The sequence below is a fragment of the Oncorhynchus clarkii genome, chromosome 13 (genome assembly GCF_045791955.1).
Source record: "Oncorhynchus clarkii lewisi isolate Uvic-CL-2024 chromosome 13, UVic_Ocla_1.0, whole genome shotgun sequence".
Taxonomy (NCBI): Eukaryota; Metazoa; Chordata; class Actinopteri; order Salmoniformes; family Salmonidae; genus Oncorhynchus; species Oncorhynchus clarkii.
The window spans coordinates 992,427-1,015,092 of record NC_092159.1 but is presented as its reverse complement, the minus strand read 5'-3'; the positions used below and the strand labels follow the sequence as shown (position 1 = coordinate 1,015,092).

Sequence of the window (22,666 nt, the reverse complement as noted above, 5' to 3'; positions counted from 1 at the left end):
AAATACCTAGGTATCTGGTTAGACTGTAAACTCTCCTTCCAGACTCACATTAAGCATCTCCAATCCAAAATTACATCTAGAATCAGCTTCCTATTTCACAACAAAACATCCTTTACTAATGCTGCCAAACATACCCTCGTAAAACTGACCATCCTACCAATCCTTGACTTCGGTGATGTAATTTACAAAAAAGCCTCCAACACTCTAGTCAGCAAATTGGATGCAGTCTATCACAGTGCCATCCATTTTGTCACCAAAGCCCCATATACTACCCACCACTGCGACCTGTATGCTCTCGTTGGCTGGTCCTCGCTTAATTTTCGTTGCCAAACCCACTGTCTCCAGGTCATCTATAAGTCTATGCTAGGTAACGCACCACCTTATCTCAGCTCACTGGTCAGCAGAGAAGCATCCACCCGTAGCACGTGCTCCAGCATTTCACTGGTCACCCCCAAAGCCAATTCCTCCTTTGGCCACCTTTCCTTCCAGTTCTCTGCTGCCAATGACTGGAACGAATTTTTTTAAAATCACTGAACCTGGAGACTCATATCTCCTCAATTAACTTTACGCATCAGCTGTCAGAGCAGCTTACAGATCATTGCACCTGTACATAGCCCATCTGTAAATGGCCCACCCAACTACCTCATCCCCATATTGTTATTTATTGTTATTTATTTTTTGCTCCTTTGCACATTCATCTTCTGCACATCTATCACTCCAGTGTTTAATTGCTAAATTGTAATTATTTCGCCACTATGGCCTATTTATTGCTTTACCTCCCTAATCTTACTTCATTTGCACACACTGTATATAGACTTTTCTATTGTGTTAATGACTGTACATTTGTTCATTCCATGTGTAACTCTGTGTTGTTGTTTGTGTCACACTGCTTTGCTTTACCTTGGCCAGGTCGCAGTTGTAAATGAGAACGTGCTCTCAACTGGCCCCCCTGGTTAAATAAAGGTGAAATAAATCACATAAAAAATCCATTGTTCCTGGTTAGGAAATGTTTAATAGTCACAACATCTCTGATGCACTTGCTAATGAACTGGCTCACCGAGTCAGCATATACATCAATGTTGTGGTCTGAGTCTATCCAGAACATATCCCAGTCCACGTGATCAAAGCAATCCTGGAGCGTGGAATCAGATTGATCAGACCAGCGTTGGACTGGCCTGAGCACGGACGCTTCCTGTTTTTGTCTATAGGCTGGGAGCAACAAAATGGAGTCAAGTTCAGATTTGCCGAAGGCAGGGCGGTGGAGGGTTTTGTATGCATTGCGGAAGTTAGAGTAGCAATGATCCAGAGTGCTAGCAGCCCGTGTCGTGCATTTGATATGCTAATAGAATTTAGGAAGTCTGGTTCTCAGGTTAGCTTTGTTAAAATCCCCAGCTACAATAAATGTAGCCTCCAGATGTATGTTTTCCAGTTTACATAGTGTCCAGTGAAGTTCTTTAATGGCTGACGAGGTATCTTCTTGGGGGGATATACACGGCTGTGACTATAATCAAAGAGAATTATCTTGGTATATAATGCGGTCTGCATTTGATTGTAAGGAATTCTCGGTCAGGTGAACAAAAGGACTTGAGTTTCTGTATGTTGTTATGATTACACCATGAGTCTTTAATCATAAGGCATACACCCCTCGCACTTCTTCTTACCAGAGAGATGTTTGTTTCTGTCGGCGCGATGCATGAAGAAACCGGTGGCTGTACCGACTCTATATCCCGAGTGAGCCATGTTAACGTGAAACAGAGTTTGTTACAATCTCTTGACTACATTACGTAATTCCAAATAAGAAACCCAGCCTAAAACCCCAAACAGCAAGCAATGCAGGTGTAGAAGCACGGTGGCTAGGAAAAACTCCCTAGAAAGGCCAAAACCTAGGAAGAAACCTAGAGAGGAACCAGGCTATGTGGGGTGGACAGTCCTCTTCTGGCTGTGCCGGGTGGAGATTATAACAGAACATGGCCAAGATGTTCAAATGTTCATAAATGACCAGCATGGTCAAATAATAATAATCACAGGCAGAACCGTTGAAACTGGAGCAGCAGCACGGCCAGGTGGACTGGGGACAGCAAGGAGTCATCATGTCAGGTAGGACAGGAGAAGGACTCCAGGTATAACAAACTGACCCTAGCCCCCCGACACATAAACGACTGCAGCATAAATACTGGAGGCTGAGACAGGAGGGGTCAGGAGACACTGTGGCCCCATCCGATGACACCCCCGGACAGGGCCAAACAGGAAGGATATAACCCCACCCACTTTGCCAAAGCACAGCCCCCACACCACTAGAGGGATATCTTCAACCACCAACTTACCATCCCGAGACAAGGCCGAGTATAGCCCACAAAGATCTCCGCCACGGCACAACCCAAGGAAGGGCGCCAACCCAGACAGGAAGATCCCATCAGTGACTCAATCCACTCAAGTGACGCACCCCTCCTAGGGACAGTATGAAAGAGCCCTAGTAAGCCAGTGACTCAGCCCCTGTAATACGGTTAGAGGCAGAGAATCCCAGTGGAAAGAGGGGAACCGGCCAGGCAGAGACAGCAAGGGCGGTTCGTTGCTCCAGAGCCTTTCCGTTCACCTTCACACTCCTGGGCCAGACTACACTCAATCATATGACCCACTGAAGAGATGAGTCTTCAGTAAAGACTTAAAGGTTGAGACCGAGTTTGTGTCTCTCACATGCGTCTCTCACATGGGTAGGCAGACAATTCCAAAAAAATAGAGCTCTATAGGAGAAAGCCCTGCCGCCAAGAAAACCCTGTTCCACAGTTCCACGGGTGCATGTTCATTAATTGTTTATGGTGCATTGAAAAAGCATGGGAAACTGTGTTTAAACCCTTTACAATGAGATCTGTGAAGTTATTTGGATTTTTACAAATTATCTTTGAAAGACAGGGTCCTGAAAAAGGGGCGTTTCTTTTTAAGCTGAGTTTACATGATGTATTGTTACACCATGTAGGAGCAGTTTGGACCTACTCAGTACTGTTACACCGTGTAGGAGCAGTTTGGACCTACTCAGTACTGTTACACCGTGTAGGAGCAGTTTGGACCTACTCAGTACTGTTACACCGTGTAGGAGCAGTTTGGACCTACTCAGTACTGTTACACCGTGTAGGAGCAGTTTGGACCTACTCAGTACTGTTACACCGTGTAGGAGCAGTTTGGACCTACTCAGTACTGTTACACCGTGTAGGAGCAGTTTGGAGCTACTCAGTACTGTTACAACGTGTAGGAGCAGTTTGGACCTACTCAGTACTGTTACACCGTGTAGGAGCAGTTTGGACCTACTCAGTACTGTTACACCGTGTAGGAGCAGTTTGGACCTACTCAGTACTGACCTAGCTGCCTTATTGGGATATTATCTGTTTGTTTGATGTACGGTAGGATGTTTTAAATTCTCACTCATTAGAGATATTCACTTATCAACACATGCTTTTCTATTATATAATGAAATACATTTAAAAAATCTACTTTTTGTCTCAAAATAAAATAAACATTTCCCATGACTGTTACCCTCCCAACCAGCAGATGGCGATGTGCTTTTTTTCAGGCAATGCTGCCAGTGTGACGTATAATCTAATGGACGGGACGCTTCAACAACAACGTCGAGTTATCCAGCTCCGTAGCTTTTAGCCATCATAAGCGAAAACATTCAGCTCTTTAAACGCGTTCGGTGTATATTAGCCACGGTGTTTTAAACACACTTGTCGTATCTACTAGTTAGTTACCCACTTTAATTGTATATTTACGTTGTTGTTAGCTAACTGGCTGAGTAAATTAGCAGTAGTGCTAGTCTAGTCACTAATGCTAACTAGTTATCTAGCTAACATCCCAACCATGAGCTCACTAAACGACTCCCCCACTTCTAAAGAGGGGGTCTGCTGGACGGAGAAAGAAACTCTGGGGCTGAACATTGTCGTGAAAGAGGAGAAGGAAGAGGAGGATGTCACCGTAAAAGTAGAGGGTGAGGCTGTTACAGTGAAAGAAGAAGAGAAAGACGTTAAATTGACAGAAGATGAAAACGCGTTCAGAGTGAAAGAGGAGGAGGATGTTACAGTAAAAGAGGAAGAGGAGGATGCAGGTGAGGAGGGGGAGATGACTGTCACCGTGAAAGAAGAAGAGGAAGAGAAAGAGAAGGTGGGGGAGATGTCTGTCACAGTGAAAGAAGAGGAAGACATTTTTGGAATGAAGGAAGTGGGGGAGATTACTGTCACATTGGAGGAGGAAGAAGAGGAGACAGGAGATCTGATTAACAACAGTGAGTAATATCTTAAACACAGGGGTACAAACTCTGCAGTTGTTGAACCGATGTGTGGTTTTAAAGGGGCATTCTACTGAAGTTCTACACTTTAATAGTTCTGTACTGTAGGAATTGTTAAAAGTACAAAGAGACGGGGGCGGCCAACAAAACGTTAACATTTGTTAACATGTGAATATCTCTTTGTGTAGTGCTTTGCTCAGTGTCTATGCTTGACATCACATTAAAGCAAAAATCAACTCATGTCTGACTTCAAATGATGAAGAGGACAGAATCAAGACAATGAAGGATAATTTTGTTCTAGATGAAATGTATATAAACATTTTTTTTTACCACAGAGGTTATTTAAAATCCTTAATAGTACTTTGACCCACCCGTGGATCAATCTTACAGAAACCATTGATTTCAAAGCTTAGCAAACCATACAACTCTATGCACGAGGACTACTTTTAGTCCCCTACCGACCCCCGAAGAGCCTCCACTGGAAGACTCATCTGTTGGGTTGGTAACATGTGGAAAGAGGCTGTCCAAGACACATCTGTTGGGTTGGTAGAGTGTGGAAAGAGGCTGTCCAAGACACATCTGTTGGGTTGGTAGAGTGTGGAAAGAGGCTGTCCAAGACTCATCTGTTGGGTTGGTAACATGTGGAAAGAGGCTGTCCAAGACTCATCTGTTGGGTTGGTAACATGTGGAAAGAGGCTGTCCAGTCCATTTTATATACTTAGACCTGCCAGATGGGAGTTATTGCTATATGACAATATAAATTATTACGGACTTAGACCTGCCAGATGGGGGTTATTGCTATATGACAATATAAATCATTATGTACTTAGACCTGCCAGGTGGGGGTTATTGCTATATGACAATATAAATCATAAAAAGCTTGAAGTCACTCATGACAAATAAAGGGATATTCTGTTTCCATTCAATGTTATACACAATAAGCAGTTATATATTAATTCTATATACTTTAAATACATTCTATTCAATATTCTATTCAATAACAACAACCGAAAGATCTACTAAAATGTTCTTTCTGATATCAAAATGTCCCTAACCAGTCGTTAGTTCTATTTCTGAGGTTAAGAGACAAAAACATTGGCTGTTCATTCTATTGTTTCTAGCCAATCACACTGGTTGTTCATTATATTGTTTCTAGCCAATCACACTGGTTGTTCATTCTATAGTTTCTGGCCAATCACACTGGTTGTTCATTCTATTGTTTCTGGCCAATCACACTGGTTGTTCATTATATTGTTTCTAGCCAATCACACTGGTTGTTCATTCTATTGTTTCTGGCCAATCACACTGGTTGTTCATTCTATTGTTTCTGGCCAATCACACTGGTTGTTCATTCTATAGTTTCTAGCCAATCACACTGCCTGTTCATTCTATAGTTTCTAGCCAATCACACTGCCTGTTCATTCTATAGTTTCTAGCCAATCACACTGGCTGTTCATTCTATAGTTTCTGGCCAATCACACTGGTTGTTCATTCTATAGTTTCTGGCCAATCACACTGGTTGTTCATTCTATTGTTTCTGGCCAATCACACTGGTTGTTCATTCTATAGTTTCTAGCCAATCACACTGCCTGTTCATTCTATAGTTTCTAGCCAATCACACTGCCTGTTCATTCTATAGTTTCTAGCCAATCACACTGCCTGTTCATTCTATAGTTTCTAGCCAATCACACTGGTTGTTCATTCTATAGTTTCTAGCCAATCACACTGGTTGTTCATTCTAAACATAAATGGTTGCTATGCAGGCTGGCAAACATTCTTCTCCCTTGCTAGCTAGCCAACTAGAGCTAATAGTCACATCAACCTCTGCAGTTGGAATTAAACTAATCAAACTAGATGTATTGTTTGAGACTTTTTTTCTATTGATATTCTTTGTATAATATAATAATAAATTCATAATCCTGCAAGATGCTTGATTTCACCAGGCTGGTTTAGAAAAGTTTGTCTCATCCGGTCACGTCCATTCCCTATGGCAGGGCAGAGATCACGTTTCAAAATGTCAACGTTGTTGCTGTAGTGGCTTCCAACAACGTCCCAATATTCTAATTAGCCCCCCTCCTTTAGACCTTCACATGTAGTGGCTTCCAACAACGTCCCAATATTCTAATTAGCCCCTTCGTTTAGACCTTCACATGTAGTGGCTTCCAACAACGTCCCAATATTCTAATTAGCCCCTTCGTTTAGACCTTCACATGTAGTGGCTTCCAACAACGTCCCAATATTCTAATTAGCCCCTTCGTTTAGACCTTCACATGTAGTGGCTTCCAACAACGTCCCAATATTCTAATTAGCCCCCCTCGTTTAGACCTTCACATGTAGTGGCTTCAAACAACGTCCCAATATTCTAATTAGCCCCCCTCGTTTAGACCTTCACATGTAGTGGCTTCCAACAACGTCCCAATATTCTAATTAGCCCCCCTCATTTAGACCTTCACAAGTAGTGGCTTCAAACAACGTCCCAATATTCTAATTAGCCCCCCTCCTTTAGACCTTCACAAGTAGTGGCTTCAAACAACGTCCCAATATTCTAATTAGCCCCTTCGTTTAGACCTTCACATGTAGTGGCTTCCAACAACGTCCCAATATTCTAATTAGCCCCTTCGTTTAGACCTTCACATGTAGTGGCTTCCAACAACGTCCCAATATTCTAATTAGCCCCTTCGTTTAGACCTTCACAAGTAGTGGCTTCAAACAACGTCCCAATATTCTAATTAGCCCCCCTCCTTTAGACCTTCACAAGTAGTGGCTTCAAACAACGTCCCAATATTCTAATTAGCCCCCCTCCTTTAGACCTTCACAAGTAGTGGCTTCAAACAACGTCCCAATATTCTAATTAGCCCCCCTCCTTTAGACCTTCACAAGTAGTGGCTTCAAACAACGTCCCAATATTCTAATTAGCCCCTTCCTTTAGACCTTCACAAGGACGTTTCAACCCGTCTCCGTGTGTCCAAGAAAATGTCTCAGATATATTTTATTGGTTGAACAAAATCACATTATACTTAAAGGGTAGTTTGTCTCACAGTCATTTTGTTGTTGGATGGTAAAGAAAGCAATGTATCCTGGTAAACACAGACCGGTCCCAGTTGGTAATGATGGTAAACACAGACCGGTCCCAGTTGATAATGATGGTAAACACAGACCGGTTCCCGTTGATAATGATGGTAACACAGACCGGTCCCAGTTGGTAATGATGGTAAACACAGACTGGTCCCAGTTGATAATGATGGTAAACACAGACCGGTCCCAGTTGATAATGATGGTAAACACAGACCTGTCCCAGTTGGTAATGATGGTAAACACAGACCGGTCCCAGTTGGTAATGATGGTAAACACAGACCGGTCCCAGTTGATAATGATGGTAAACACAGACCGGTCCCAGTTGATAATGATGGTAAACACAGACCGGTCCCAGTTGATAATGATGGTAAACACAGACTGGTCCCAGTTGATAATGATGGTAAACACAGACCGGTCCCAGTTGATAATGATGGTAAACACAGACCGGTCCCAGTTGGTAATGATGGTAAACACAGACCGGTCCCAGTTGGTAATGATGGTAAACACAGACCGGTCCCAGTTGATAATGATGGTAAACACAGACCGGTCCCAGTTGATAATGATGGTAAACACAGACCGGTCCCAGTTGATAATGATGGTAAACACAGACCGGTCCCAGTTGGTAATATTGGTAACACAGACAGGTCCCAGTTGATAATGATGGTAAACACAGACCGGTCCCAGTTGGTAATGATGGTAAACACAGACCGGTCCCAGTTGGTAATGATGGTAAACACAGACCGGTCCCAGTTGGTAATGATGGTAAACACAGACCGGTCCCAGTTGGTAATGATGGTAAAACAGGTTGTAATTGATAATGATGGTAAAACAGGTTGTAATTGATATAAAACAGGTTCTAATTGATATTGGTGGTAAAACAGGTTCTAATTGATAATGATGATAAAACAGGTTCTAATTGATATTGGTGGTAAAACAGGTTCTAATTGATATTGGTGGTAAAACAGGTTCTAATTGATATTGGTGGTAAAACAGGTTCTAATTGATATTGATGGTAAAATAGGTCCCAGTTGTTATTGATGGTAACCCCTTATGTACCATTCTAGCCCCATCTTAGCCCCTTATGTACCATTCTAGCCCCATTCTAACTTAGCCCCTTATGTACCATTCTAGCCCCATCTTAACCCCTTATGTACCATTCTAGTAGCAAACCAACAATTAGCCACTAGGTGTCGTTATAGTCATTTTAGGAGATTACGCGTAAATATATAAACATGTTCCGTACATTGCTGTTTAATAACGAGTCGCCAAAATATGTTCTATACGTATATTTTCTTTTGCAAACAAAATGCGTAACGGTTGGAGAGGCAAAAGAGGGGATTTGTAAAAAATCTTGCTATTTGGCAAACCAAATGCTAGGCTGTAAGCATGGGGCGATAATGTCTCAATGAGTCTTTCTAGTGGATAATAGTTTATGAATTGCCTGGCAGGGCTGTGGGACAGTGGATGTGTAGAAATAATTCAAATGGAACTGTTAACAGCCATTGCCCGGGATTAACGTGAATAACTAACAGCTATCAACCAATCAGCATTCAGGATCCCAAATGTTGTGTTTCATAATGAGGGCTAGTCTGGATTAAACCTCATAGGAAAACAGTTTTATAATGGAGTTTTCATTCAGGTCTCTCTGTTTAACTAAATACTTTGTTTGTCTTTGGCAGGAGAGAGACCAGACTATCCATCTGACAGCAGAAAGAGTCCTTCAGGGGAACCAGACCCTGAGACGCCCAAGCCAGCGAGACGACACCACTGCTCCCAGTGTAATATGAGTTTTAAGTGGTTATGGAAGCTGAAAGAGCATGAAAGGAAACACACTGGAGAAAAGCCCTTCCAATGCTCCCAGTGTGGAAATAGATTCTCACGAGCACATGACCTAAAATCACATGAGAGGACACACACAGGGGAAAAACCACACAATTGTTCCCAGTGTGGAAAGCTTTTTTCCCATTTAGGGAACCTGAACAAACATAAGCGAATACACTCTGGAGAGAAGCCGTACCCCTGTTCCCATTGTGGAAAGAATTTTAGGTCTTCAGATAACCTGAAAGCGCATGAGAGGACACACACAGGGGAAAAACCTTACCATTGCTCCCTTTGTGGAAAGGATTTTACCAAGTTAAGGAACCTAAAAGAGCATGAGAGGAAACACACAGGAGAAAAGCCTTACGAATGCTCCCAGTGTGGAAAGAGTTTTTCCCATATAGGGAACCTGAACAAACATAAGAGAGTACACTCTGGAGAGAAGCCTTACCCCTGTTCCCATTGTGGAAAGAATTTTAGGTCTTCCGATAACCTGAAAGCGCATGAAAGGACACACACAGGGGAAAAACCTTACCATTGCGCCCTGTGTGGAAAGGATTTTACCAAGTTAGGGAACCTAAAAGAGCATGAGAGGAAACACACAGGAGAAAAGCCTTACCACTGCTCCCAGTGTGGAGAGAGATTTTCAAGGTCACTATACCTTAAAACACACGAGAGGACACATACAGGAGAAAAGCCTTACCACTGCTCCAATTGTGGAAAGAGATTTTCAACATCATCGGACCTAAAAAAGCACCAGAGGACACACACAAGGGAGAAATCTTACCATTGCTCTCAATGTGGAAATAGTTTCTTACGATCACATGACCTAAAATCGCATGAGCTGACACACACAGGGGAAAAACCACATAGTTGCTCCCAGTGTGGAAAGTGTTTTTTGTATTTAGGGAACCTGAACAAACATAAGAAAATACACTCTGGAGAGAAGCCTTACCCCTGTTCCCATTGTGGAAAATTCTTTAGGTCATTAGATAACATGAAGGAGCATGAGAGGACACACACAGGGGAGAAGCTTTACCATTGTGCCCTGTGTGGAAAGAGATATTCACGATCACATGACCTAAAATTACATAAAAGGAAACACACAGGGGAAGAAAACGCACAATTACACACACAGGGGATAAACCACACAGTTGGTCCCAGTGAGGAAAGAATTTAACGCAGTTAGAGAACCTCTTCCCATTGAGGAAATACATTGTCCCGGTCACATGACCTAAAATCACACCAAACCAAACTATATTTATACAGCACCTTTCAGACATGGAATGCAACACAATGGGCTTCACAGGGAACATTACCTAAAATCACATCAAACCAAACTATATTTATATAGCACCTTTCAGACATGGAATGCAACACAATGAGCTTCACAGGGAACATTACCTAAAGTCACATCAAACCAAACTATATTTATACAGCACATTTCAGACATGGAATGCAACACAATGGGCTTCACAGGGAACATTACCTAAAATCACATCAAACCAAACTATATTTATACAGCACCTTTCAGACATGGACTGCAACACAATGGGCTTCACAGGAAAAAAAATAATGGGGAAAAAAAACTGAAATATTTACAACACAACAAACATAAGATAATTTTAAAAAAACTAATCATGAACAATAAAAACGACACAACTAAAAAGCACCCTGAGGAAAAGAAAAGCTAAAAATGTATTTTAAAATCTCTTTTGGAAATGTCCACAGTTTCAGCTCCCCTCAGGTTCTCTGGCAGACTGTACTATACTATTCCAGAGTCTGGGGGCATAGTAACTAAAGGCTGGGGGCATAGTAACTAAAGGCTGGGGGTATAGTAACTAAAGGCTGGGGGTATAGTAACTAAAGGCTGGGGGCATAGTAACTAAAGGCTGGGGACATAGTAACTAAAGACTGCCTCTCCATGCCTCTTGGTCCCCCTCAGGTTCTCTAGCAGGTTAGTCCAGAGTCTGGGGGCATAGTAACTAAAGGCTGCCTCTCCATGCCTCTTGGTCCCCCTCAGGTTCTCTAGCCGGCTAGTCCAGAGTCTGGGGGCATAGTAACTAAAGGCTGGGGACATAGTAACTAAAGGCTGCCTCTCCATGTCTCTTGATCCCCCTCAGGTTCTCTGGCAGACTGTACTATACTATTCCAGAGTCTGGGGGTATAGTAACTAAAGGCTGGGGGTATAGTAACTAAAGGCTGGGGGCATAGTAACTAAAGGCTGGGGACATAGTAACTAAAGACTGCCTCTCCATGCCTCTTGGTCCCCCTCAGGTTCTCTAGCAGGTTAGTCCAGAGTCTGGGGGCATAGTAACTAAAGGCTGCCTCTCCATGCCTCTTGGTCCCCCTCAGGTTCTCTGGCAGACTATACTATTCCAGAGTCTGGGGGCATAGTAACTAAAGGCTGGGGGCATAGTAACTAAAGGCTGCCTCTCCATGTCTCTTGATCCCCCTCAGGTTCTCTGGCAGACTGTACTATACTATTCCAGAGTCTGGGGGTATAGTAACTAAAGGCTGGGGGCATAGTAACTAAAGCCTCTCCATGCCTCTTGGTCCCCCTCAGGTTCTCTAGCAGACTATTCCAGAGTCTGGGGGCATAGTAACTAAAGGCTGTCTGTCTCTTCAGACAGGAACTGCTTTTTTATTATTGATGAATATTGAATGACCTCTGAAGGTACATTTAAAGGTATCCCAAACAATAAGGGGATTTGCTGCTGAACCTATATTGTACAGGAAATATTCAGTTATAATGATTTCGTCTCAGTTAAGAATAAATTGTCATCCAGTAAATATTGGTATTGGATTTAAATGTCCAAAATGTAAATTTTAATAAATAATAAATTGTCTTCCAGTAAACTTTGATTAAAATGTCCAATATCCCCGTCCACATGGAAATTCTATAAGAATTATGTGACGGCCAATTAGACGATGGGCTGATCGCATTCTTTCAGGGTTTTTTAGTCTCTAAATATCCACTATTTCTAATGAGTCCATAATATTTTTGATAATTAATTGATAATTAATACCATCACACCTTTTGAGTTCCTTTGTCCATGACATAAATGTTTCACCAACCCCATTTCTTTTCCCACGCAACTTCATCTCAGGATGTAGATCGAGTTTCCTGTAAATAATATATGTTATATTCCTTTTCTTTCAGCCGCATAAAGACTGATCTTTTCCTATAATCTCTTAAACCGTTACAATTCTAACCGGCTATACTTATTGTAGCCCTTACTGTAACTAGACACTATTCTCAGTCTAAATGGACCAGAATTAGTGCTTGTAAAGTTACTGCCATCAGAGGTATTATGAAGGTCAAAAATAGAGATTTCAAATGTCTGATGTTTAGAATTCAAGAAACACGTTCGAGCAACCATTTGTTTGGTTCTGTTTGCCTGTAAGCCAATGGAGGATGTTAGATGTTAGAACATTGAGTCAAGATGTTACGTGTGTAGTAGATCTGAGTAGGTCGATGTGTATGATCGTGGATGTGCTTTAGTGAGAGTGTGTACGATGTCTGGATTAGAGTAAGACTATAATGTGTGATGTCTGAAATAAGGAATAACCCAGCCAGTTTGCATGGTTGAGTGTCTGTGTGTGTGCGATGTCTGGATTAGAGTAAGACTATAATGTGTGATGTCTGAAATAAAGAATAACCCAGCCAGTTTGCATGGTTGAGTGTCTGTGTGTGTAACATGGAGTGTAGCCTTAATATTCAGGATGATGATTGTAATCCGTGTCGTATCAACATCATAGTTACAATAAACTTCCTTTTCTTAGAAAAACACTTCCCAGCATTTCCATGGTAATTGACGTTTCACATGATGATGAAAGAGACCTTCCATTACTATAGAGACGGATTCACTACAGTACACATGTGTCCCGTACAATATGTTGTTATTCCCCAACGTTTATATTCTGATATCTTCCCATTGCTTGTTGTAAACAGATAAACATGTCGACCAAGACAACGGCCCTGTTCTGATATCTTCCTGCTTGTTGTAAACATAGATAAACATGTCGACCAAGACAATGGCCCTGTTCTGATGTCTTCCCATTGCTTGTTGTAAACATAGATAAACATGTCGACCAAGACAACGGCCCTGTTCTGATATCTTCCCATTGCTTGTTGTAAACCGATAAACATGTCGACCAAGACAACGGCCCTGTTCTGATGTCTTCCCATTGCTCGTTGTAAACATAGATAAACATGTCGACCAAGACAACGGCCCTGTTCTGATGTCTTCCCATTGCTCGTTGTAAACATAGATAAACATGTAGATAAAGACACAAAAGACAGACAAACAAAAATCAGAGGGAGAGAAGAGAAGCTACTGAGGAATCCTCCACAAGCTACTGGGGAATCCTCCACAAGCTACTGGGGAATCCTCCACAAGCTACTGGGGAATCCTCCACAAGCTACTGGGGAATCCTCCACAAGCTACTGGGGAATCCTCCACAAGCTACTGAGGAATCATCCACAAGCTACTGAGGAATCATCCACAAGCTACTGGGGAATCATCCACAAGCTACTGGGGAATCCTCCACAAGCTACTGGGGAATCCTCCACAAGCTACTGGGGAATCCTCCACAAGCTACTGAGGAATCATCCACAAGCTACTGGGGAATCATCCACAAGCTACTGGGGAATCCTCCACAAGCTACTGAGCAATCCTCCACAAGCTACTGGGGAATCCTCCACAAGCTACTGGGGAATCCTCCACAAGCTACTGAGCAATCCTCAACAAGCTACTGGGGAATCCTCCACAAGCTACTGGGGAATCCTCCACAAGCTACTGGGGAATCCTCCACAAGCTACTGGGGAATCCTCCACAAGCTACTGGGGAATCCTCCACAAGCTACTGGGGAATCCTCCACAAGCTACTGAGGAATCATCCACAAGCTACTGAGGAATCATCCACAAGCTACTGAGGAATCCTCCACAAGCTACTGAGGAATCCTCCACAAGCTACTGAGGAATCCTCCACAAGCTACTGAGGAATCCTCCACAAGCTACTGAGGAATCCTCCACAAGCTAGAGAGGAATCATCCACAAGCTACTGAGGAATCCTCCACAAGCTACTGAGGAATCATCCACAAGCTACTGAGGAATCATCCACAAGCTACTGAGGAATCATCCACAAGCTACCGGGGAATCCTCCACAAGCTACTGGGGAATCCTCCACAAGCTACTGGGGAATCCTCCACAAGCTACTGGGGAATCCTCCACAAGCTACTGGGGAATCATCCACAAGCTACTGGGGAATCCTCCACAAGCTACTGGGGAATCCTCCACAAGCTACTGGGGAATCCTCCACAAGCTACTGGGGAATCCTCCACAAGCTACTGAGGAATCCTCCACAAGCTACTGAGGAATCCTCCACAAGCTACTGAGGAATCCTCCACAAGCTACTGAGGAATCCTCCACAAGCTACTGAGGAATCATCCACAAGCTACTGAGGAATCCTCCACAAGCTACTGAGGAATCATCCACAAGCTACTGAGGAATCATCCACAAGCTACTGGGGAATCATCCACAAGCTACTGGGGAATCCTCCACAAGCTACTGGGGAATCCTCCACAAGCTACTGAGGAATCATCCACAAGCTACTGGGGAATCATCCACAAGCTACTGGGGAATCCTCCACAAGCTACTGGGGAATCCTCCACAAGCTACTGAGGAATCATCCACAAGCTACTGGGGAATCATCCACAAGCTACTGGGGAATCCTCCACAAGCTACTGGGGAATCCTCCACAAGCTACTGGGGAATCCTCCACAAGCTACTGAGGAATCATCCACAAGCTACTGAGGAATCATCCACAAGCTACTGGGGAATCATCCACAAGCTACTGGGGAATCCTCCACAAGCTACTGGGGAATCCTCCACAAGCTACTGGGGAATCCTCCACAAGCTACTGAGGAATCATCCACAAGCTACTGGGGAATCATCCACAAGCTACTGGGGAATCCTCCACAAGCTACTGAGCAATCCTCCACAAGCTACTGGGGAATCCTCCACAAGCTACTGGGGAATCCTCCACAAGCTACTGAGCAATCCTCAACAAGCTACTGGGGAATCCTCCACAAGCTACTGGGGAATCCTCCACAAGCTACTGGGGAATCCTCCACAAGCTACTGGGGAATCCTCCACAAGCTACTGGGGAATCCTCCACAAGCTACTGGGGAATCCTCCACAAGCTACTGAGGAATCATCCACAAGCTACTGAGGAATCATCCACAAGCTACTGAGGAATCATCCACAAGCTACTGAGGAATCCTCCACAAGCTACTGAGGAATCCTCCACAAGCTACTGAGGAATCCTCCACAAGCTACTGAGGAATCCTCCACAAGCTAGAGAGGAATCATCCACAAGCTACTGAGGAATCCTCCACAAGCTACTGAGGAATCATCCACAAGCTACTGAGGAATCATCCACAAGCTACTGAGGAATCATCCACAAGCTACTGGGGAATCCTCCACAAGCTACTGGGGAATCCTCCACAAGCTACTGGGGAATCCTCCACAAGCTACTGGGGAATCCTCCACAAGCTACTGGGGAATCATCCACAAGCTACTGGGGAATCCTCCACAAGCTACTGGGGAATCCTCCACAAGCTACTGGGGAATCCTCCACAAGCTACTGGGGAATCCTCCACAAGCTACTGAGGAATCCTCCACAAGCTACTGAGGAATCCTCCACAAGCTACTGAGGAATCCTCCACAAGCTACTGAGGAATCCTCCACAAGCTACTGAGGAATCATCCACAAGCTACTGAGGAATCCTCCACAAGCTACTGAGGAATCATCCACAAGCTACTGAGGAATCATCCACAAGCTACTGGGGAATCATCCACAAGCTACTGGGGAATCCTCCACAAGCTACTGGGGAATCCTCCACAAGCTACTGAGGAATCATCCACAAGCTACTGGGGAATCATCCACAAGCTACTGGGGAATCCTCCACAAGCTACTGGGGAATCCTCCACAAGCTACTGAGGAATCATCCACAAGCTACTGGGGAATCATCCACAAGCTACTGGGGAATCCTCCACAAGCTACCGGGGAATCCTCCACAAGCTACTGAGCAATCCTCCACAAGCTACTGGGGAATCCTCCACAAGCTACTGGGGAATCCTCCACAAGCTACTGAGCAATCCTCCACAAGCTACTGGGGAATCCTCCACAAGCTACTGGGGAATCCTCCACAAGCTACTGGGGAATCCTCCACAAGCTACTGGGGAATCCTCCACAAGCTACTGGGGAATCCTCCACAAGCTACTGAGGAATCATCCACAAGCTACTGAGGAATCATCCACAAGCTACTGAGGAATCATCCACAAGCTACTGAGGAATCCTCCACAAGCTACTGAGGAATCCTCCACAAGCTACTGAGGAATCCTCCACAAGCTACTGAGGAATCCTCCACAAGCTACTGAGGAATCCTCCACAAGCTACTGAGGAATCATCCACAAGCTACTGGGGAATCCTCCACAAGCTACTGGGGAATCCTCCACAAGCTACTGAGGAATCCTCCACAAGCTAGAGAGGAATCATCCACAAGCTACTGAGGAATCCTCCACAAGCTACTGAGGAATCATCCACAAGCTACTGAGGAATCATCCACAAGCTACTGAGGAATCATCCACAAGCTACTGGGGAATCCTCCACAAGCTACTGGGGAATCCTCCACAAGCTACTGGGGAATCCTCCACAAGCTACTGGGGAATCCTCCACAAGCTACTGGGGAATCATCCACAAGCTACTGGGGAATCCTCCACAAGCTACTGGGGAATCCTCCACAAGCTACTGGGGAATCCTCCACAAGCTACTGGGGAATCCTCCACAAGCTACTGAGGAATCCTCCACAAGCTACTGAGGAATCCTCCACAAGCTACTGAGGAATCCTCCACAAGCTACTGAGGAATCCTCCACAAGCTACTGAGGAATCATCCACAAGCTACTGAGGAATCCTCCACAAGCTACTGAGGAATCATCCACAAGCTACTGAGGAATCATCCACAAGCTACTGGGGAATCATCCACAAGCTACTGGGGAATCCTCCACAAGCTACTGGGGAATCCTCCACAAGCTACTGAGGAATCATCCACAAGCTACTGGGGAATCATCCACAAGCTACTGGGGAATCCTCCACAAGCTACTGGGGAATCCTCCACAAGCTACTGAGGAATCATCCACAAGCTACTGGGGAATCATCCACAAGCTACTGGGGAATCCTCCACAAGCTACTGGGGAATCCTCCACAAGCTACTGAGCAATCCTCCACAAGCTACTGGGGAATCCTCCACAAGCTACTGGGGAATCCTCCACAAGCTACTGAGCAATCCTCCACAAGCTACTGGGGAATCCTCCACAAGCTACTGGGGAATCCTCCACAAGCTACTGGGGAATCCTCCACAAGCTACTGGGGAATCCTCCACAAGCTACTGGGGAATCCTCCACAAGCTACTGAGGAATCATCCACAAGCTACTGAGGAATCATCCACAAGCTACTGAGGAATCATCCACAAGCTACTGAGGAATCCTCCACAAGCTACTGAGGAATCCTCCACAAGCTACTGAGGAATCCTCCACAAGCTACTGAGGAATCCTCCACAAGCTACTGAGGAATCCTCCACAAGCTACTGAGCAATCCTCCACAAGCTACTGGGGAATCCTCCACAAGCTACTGGGGAATCCTCCACAAGCTACTGGGGAATCCTCCACAAGCTACTGGGGAATCCTCCACAAGCTACTGGGGAATCCTCCACAAGCTACTGAGGAATCATCCACAAGCTACTGAGGAATCATCCACAAGCTACTGAGGAATCCTCCACAAGCTACTGAGGAATCCTCCACAAGCTACTGAGGAATCCTCCACAAGCTACTGAGGAATCATCCACAAGCTACTGAGGAATCCTCCACAAGCTACTGAGGAATCATCCACAAGCTACTGAGGAATCATCCACAAGCTACTGGGGAATCATCCACAAGCTACTGGGGAATCCTCCACAAGCTACTGGGGAATCCTCCACAAGCTACTGGGGAATCCTCCACAAGCTACTGAGGAATCATCCACAAGCTACTGGGGAATCATCCACAAGCTACTGGGGAATCCTCCACAAGCTACTGAGCAATCCTCCACAAGCTACTGGGGAATCCTCCACAAGCTACTGGGGAATCCTCCACAAGCTACTGAGCAATCCTCAACAAGCTACTGGGGAATCCTCCACAAGCTACTGGGGAATCCTCCACAAGCTACTGGGGAATCCTCCACAAGCTACTGGGGAATCCTCCACAAGCTACTGGGGAATCCTCCACAAGCTACTGGGGAATCCTCCACAAGCTACTGAGGAATCATCCACAAGCTACTGAGGAATCATCCACAAGCTACTGAGGAATCCTCCACAAGCTACTGAGGAATCCTCCACAAGCTACTGAGGAATCCTCCACAAGCTACTGAGGAATCCTCCACAAGCTACTGAGGAATCCTCCACAAGCTAGAGAGGAATCATCCACAAGCTACTGAGGAATCCTCCACAAGCTACTGAGGAATCATCCACAAGCTACTGAGGAATCATCCACAAGCTACTGAGGAATCATCCACAAGCTACTGGGGAATCCTCCACAAGCTACTGGGGAATCCTCCACAAGCTACTGGGGAATCCTCCACAAGCTACTGGGGAATCATCCACAAGCTACTGGGGAATCCTCCACAAGCTACTGGGGAATCCTCCACAAGCTACTGGGGAATCCTCCACAAGCTACTGGGGAATCCTCCACAAGCTACTGAGGAATCCTCCACAAGCTACTGAGGAATCCTCCACAAGCTACTGAGGAATCCTCCACAAGCTACTGAGGAATCCTCCACAAGCTACTGAGGAATCATCCACAAGCTACTGAGGAATCCTCCACAAGCTACTGAGGAATCATCCACAAGCTACTGAGGAATCATCCACAAGCTACTGGGGAATCATCCACAAGCTACTGGGGAATCCTCCACAAGCTACTGGGGAATCCTCCACAAGCTACTGAGGAATCATCCACAAGCTACTGGGGAATCATCCACAAGCTACTGGGGAATCCTCCACAAGCTACTGAGGAATCATCCACAAGCTACTGGGGAATCATCCACAAGCTACTGGGGAATCCTCCACAAGCTACTGGGGAATCCTCCACAAGCTACTGAGCAATCCTCCACAAGCTACTGGGGAATCCTCCACAAGCTACTGGGGAATCCTCCACAAGCTACTGAGCAATCCTCCACAAGCTACTGGGGAATCCTCCACAAGCTACTGGGGAATCCTCCACAAGCTACTGGGGAATCCTCCACAAGCTACTGGGGAATCCTCCACAAGCTACTGGGGAATCCTCCACAAGCTACTGAGGAATCATCCACAAGCTACTGAGGAATCATCCACAAGCTACTGAGGAATCATCCACAAGCTACTGAGGAATCCTCCACAAGCTACTGAGGAATCCTCCACAAGCTACTGAGGAATCATCCACAAGCTACTGAGGAATCCTCCACAAGCTACTGAGGAATCCTCCACAAGCTACTGAGGAATCATCCACAAGCTACTGAGGAATCCTCCACAAGCTACTGAGGAATCATCCACAAGCTACTGGGGAATCATCCACAAGCTACTGGGGAATCATCCACAAGCTACTGGGGAATCCTCCACAAGCTACTGGGGAATCCTCCACAAGCTACTGGGGAATCCTCCACAAGCTACTGGGGAATCATCCACAAGCTACTGGGGAATCCTCCACAAGCTACTGGGGAATCCTCCACAAGCTACTGGGGAATCCTCCACAAGCTACTGGGGAATCCTCCACAAGCTACTGAGGAATCCTCCACAAGCTACTGAGGAATCCTCCACAAGCTACTGAGGAATCCTCCACAAGCTACTGAGGAATCCTCCACAAGCTACTGAGGAATCATCCACAAGCTACTGAGGAATCCTCCACAAGCTACTGAGGAATCATCCACAAGCTACTGAGGAATCATCCACAAGCTACTGGGGAATCATCCACAAGCTACTGGGGAATCCTCCACAAGCTACTGGGGAATCCTCCACAAGCTACTGAGGAATCATCCACAAGCTACTGAGGAATCCTCCACAAGCTACTGAGGAATCATCCACAAGCTACTGAGGAATCCTCCACAAGCTACTGAGGAATCCTCCACAAGCTACTGAGGAATCCTCCACAAGCTACTGGGGAATCCTCCACAAGCTACTGAGCAATCCTCCACAAGCTACTGGGGAATCCTCCACAAGCTACTGGGGAATCCTCCACAAGCTACTGGGGAATCCTCCACAAGCTACTGGGGAATCCTCCACAAGCTACTGGGGAATCCTCCACAAGCTACTGGGGAATCATCCACAAGCTACTGAGGAATCATCCACAAGCTACTGAGGAATCATCCACAAGCTACTGAGGAATCCTCCACAAGCTACTGAGGAATCCTCCACAAGCTACTGAGGAATCCTCCACAAGCTACTGAGGAATCCTCCACAAGCTACTGAGGAATCCTCCACAAGCTACTGAGGAATCATCCACAAGCTACTGAGGAATCCTCCACAAGCTACTGAGGAATCATCCACAAGCTACTGAGGAATCATCCACAAGCTACTGGGGAATCATCCACAAGCTACTGGGGAATCCTCCACAAGCTACTGGGGAATCCTCCACAAGCTACTGGGGAATCCTCCACAAGCTACTGGGGAATCATCCACAAGCTACTGGGGAATCCTCCACAAGCTACTGGGGAATCCTCCACAAGCTACTGGGGAATCCTCCACAAGCTACTGGGGAATCCTCCACAAGCTACTGAGGAATCCTCCACAAGCTACTGAGGAATCCTCCACAAGCTACTGAGCAATCCTCCACAAGCTACTGAGGAATCCTCCACAAGCTACTGAGGAATCATCCACAAGCTACTGAGGAATCCTCCACAAGCTACTGAGGAATCATCCACAAGCTACTGAGGAATCATCCACAAGCTACTGGGGAATCATCCACAAGCTACTGGGGAATCCTCCACAAGCTACTGGGGAATCCTCCACAAGCTACTGGGGAATCCTCCACAAGCTACTGGGGAATCCTCCACAAGCTACTGAGGAATCATCCACAAGCTACTGAGGAATCCTCCACACGCTACTGAGGAATCCTCCACAAGCTACTGAGGAATCATCCACAAGCTACTGAGGAATCATCCACAAGCTACTGGGGAATCATCCACAAGCTACTGGGGAATCCTCCACAAGCTACTGGGGAATCCTCCACAAGCTACTGGGGAATCCTCCACAAGCTACTGGGGAATCCTCCACAAGCTACTGAGGAATCATCCACAAGCTACTGAGGAATCCTCCACAAGCTACTGAGGAATCATCCACAAGCTACTGAGGAATCCTCCACAAGCTACTGAGGAATCCTCCACAAGCTACTGAGGAATCCTCCACAAGCTACTGAGGAATCATCCACAAGCTACTGAGGAATCCTCCACAAGCTACTGAGGAATCCTCCACAAGCTACTGAGGAATCCTCCACAAGCTACTGGGGAATCCTCCACAAGCTACTGGGGAATCCTCCACAAGCTACTGAGGAATCATCCACAAGCTACTGAGGAATCCTCCACAAGCTACTGAGGAATCCTCCACAAGCTACTGAGGAATCATCCACAAGCTACTGAGGAATCCTCCACAAGCTACTGAGGAATCCTCCACAAGCTACTGAGGAATCCTCCACAAGCTACTGAGGAATCATCCACAAGCTACTGAGGAATCCTCCACAAGCTACTGAGGAATCCTCCACAAGCTACTGAGGAATCCTCCACAAGCTACTGGGGAATCCTCCACAAGCTACTGAGGAATCCTCCACAAGCTACTGAGGAATCATCCACAAGCTACTGAGGAATCCTCCACAAGCTACTGAGGAATCCTCCACAAGCTACAGGGGAATCCTCCACAAGCTACTGAGGAATCATCCACAAGCTACTGAGGAATCCTCCACAAGCTACTGAGGAATCCTCCACAAGCTACTGAGGAATCCTCCACAAGCTACTGAGGAATCCTCCACAAGCTACTGAGGAATCCTCCACAAGCTACTGAGGAATCCTCCACAAGCTACTGAGGAATCCTCCACAAGCTACTGAGGAATCCTCCACAAGCTACTGAGGAATCCTCCACAAGCTACTGAGGAATCATCCACAAGCTACTGAGGAATCCTCCACAAGCCAAGAGTGTGCAAAGGTGTCATCAAGAAAAAGGGTGGCAACTTTGAAGAATCTCAAATGTTAAATATATTTATATTTGTATTAACACTTTTTTTGGTTACTAAACTCAGCAAAAAAAAGAAATGTCCCTTTTTCAGGACCCTGTCTTTCAAAGATAATTTGTAAAAATCCAAATAACTTCACAGATCTTCATTGTAAAATGTTTAAACACTGTTTCCCAATGCTTGTTCAATAAACCAAAAACAATTAA

The 22,666-nt window shown here is 45.3% G+C and overlaps 1 protein-coding gene across 1 annotated transcript; it reads left to right on the top strand.

Annotated features, from left to right (window-relative positions):
• The first annotated feature begins 3,681 nt into the window (after positions 1–3,681).
• On the top strand, positions 3,682–10,472 carry LOC139424262 (zinc finger protein ZFP2-like). Its single transcript, XM_071175950.1, has 2 exons — positions 3,682–4,273; positions 9,031–10,472. Exons 1-2 carry the CDS (start codon positions 3,820–3,822, stop codon positions 10,347–10,349), a joined length of 1,773 nt encoding a protein of 590 aa, XP_071032051.1. The 5' UTR covers positions 3,682–3,819; the 3' UTR covers positions 10,350–10,472.
• Positions 10,473–22,666: the final 12,194 nt, after the last annotated feature.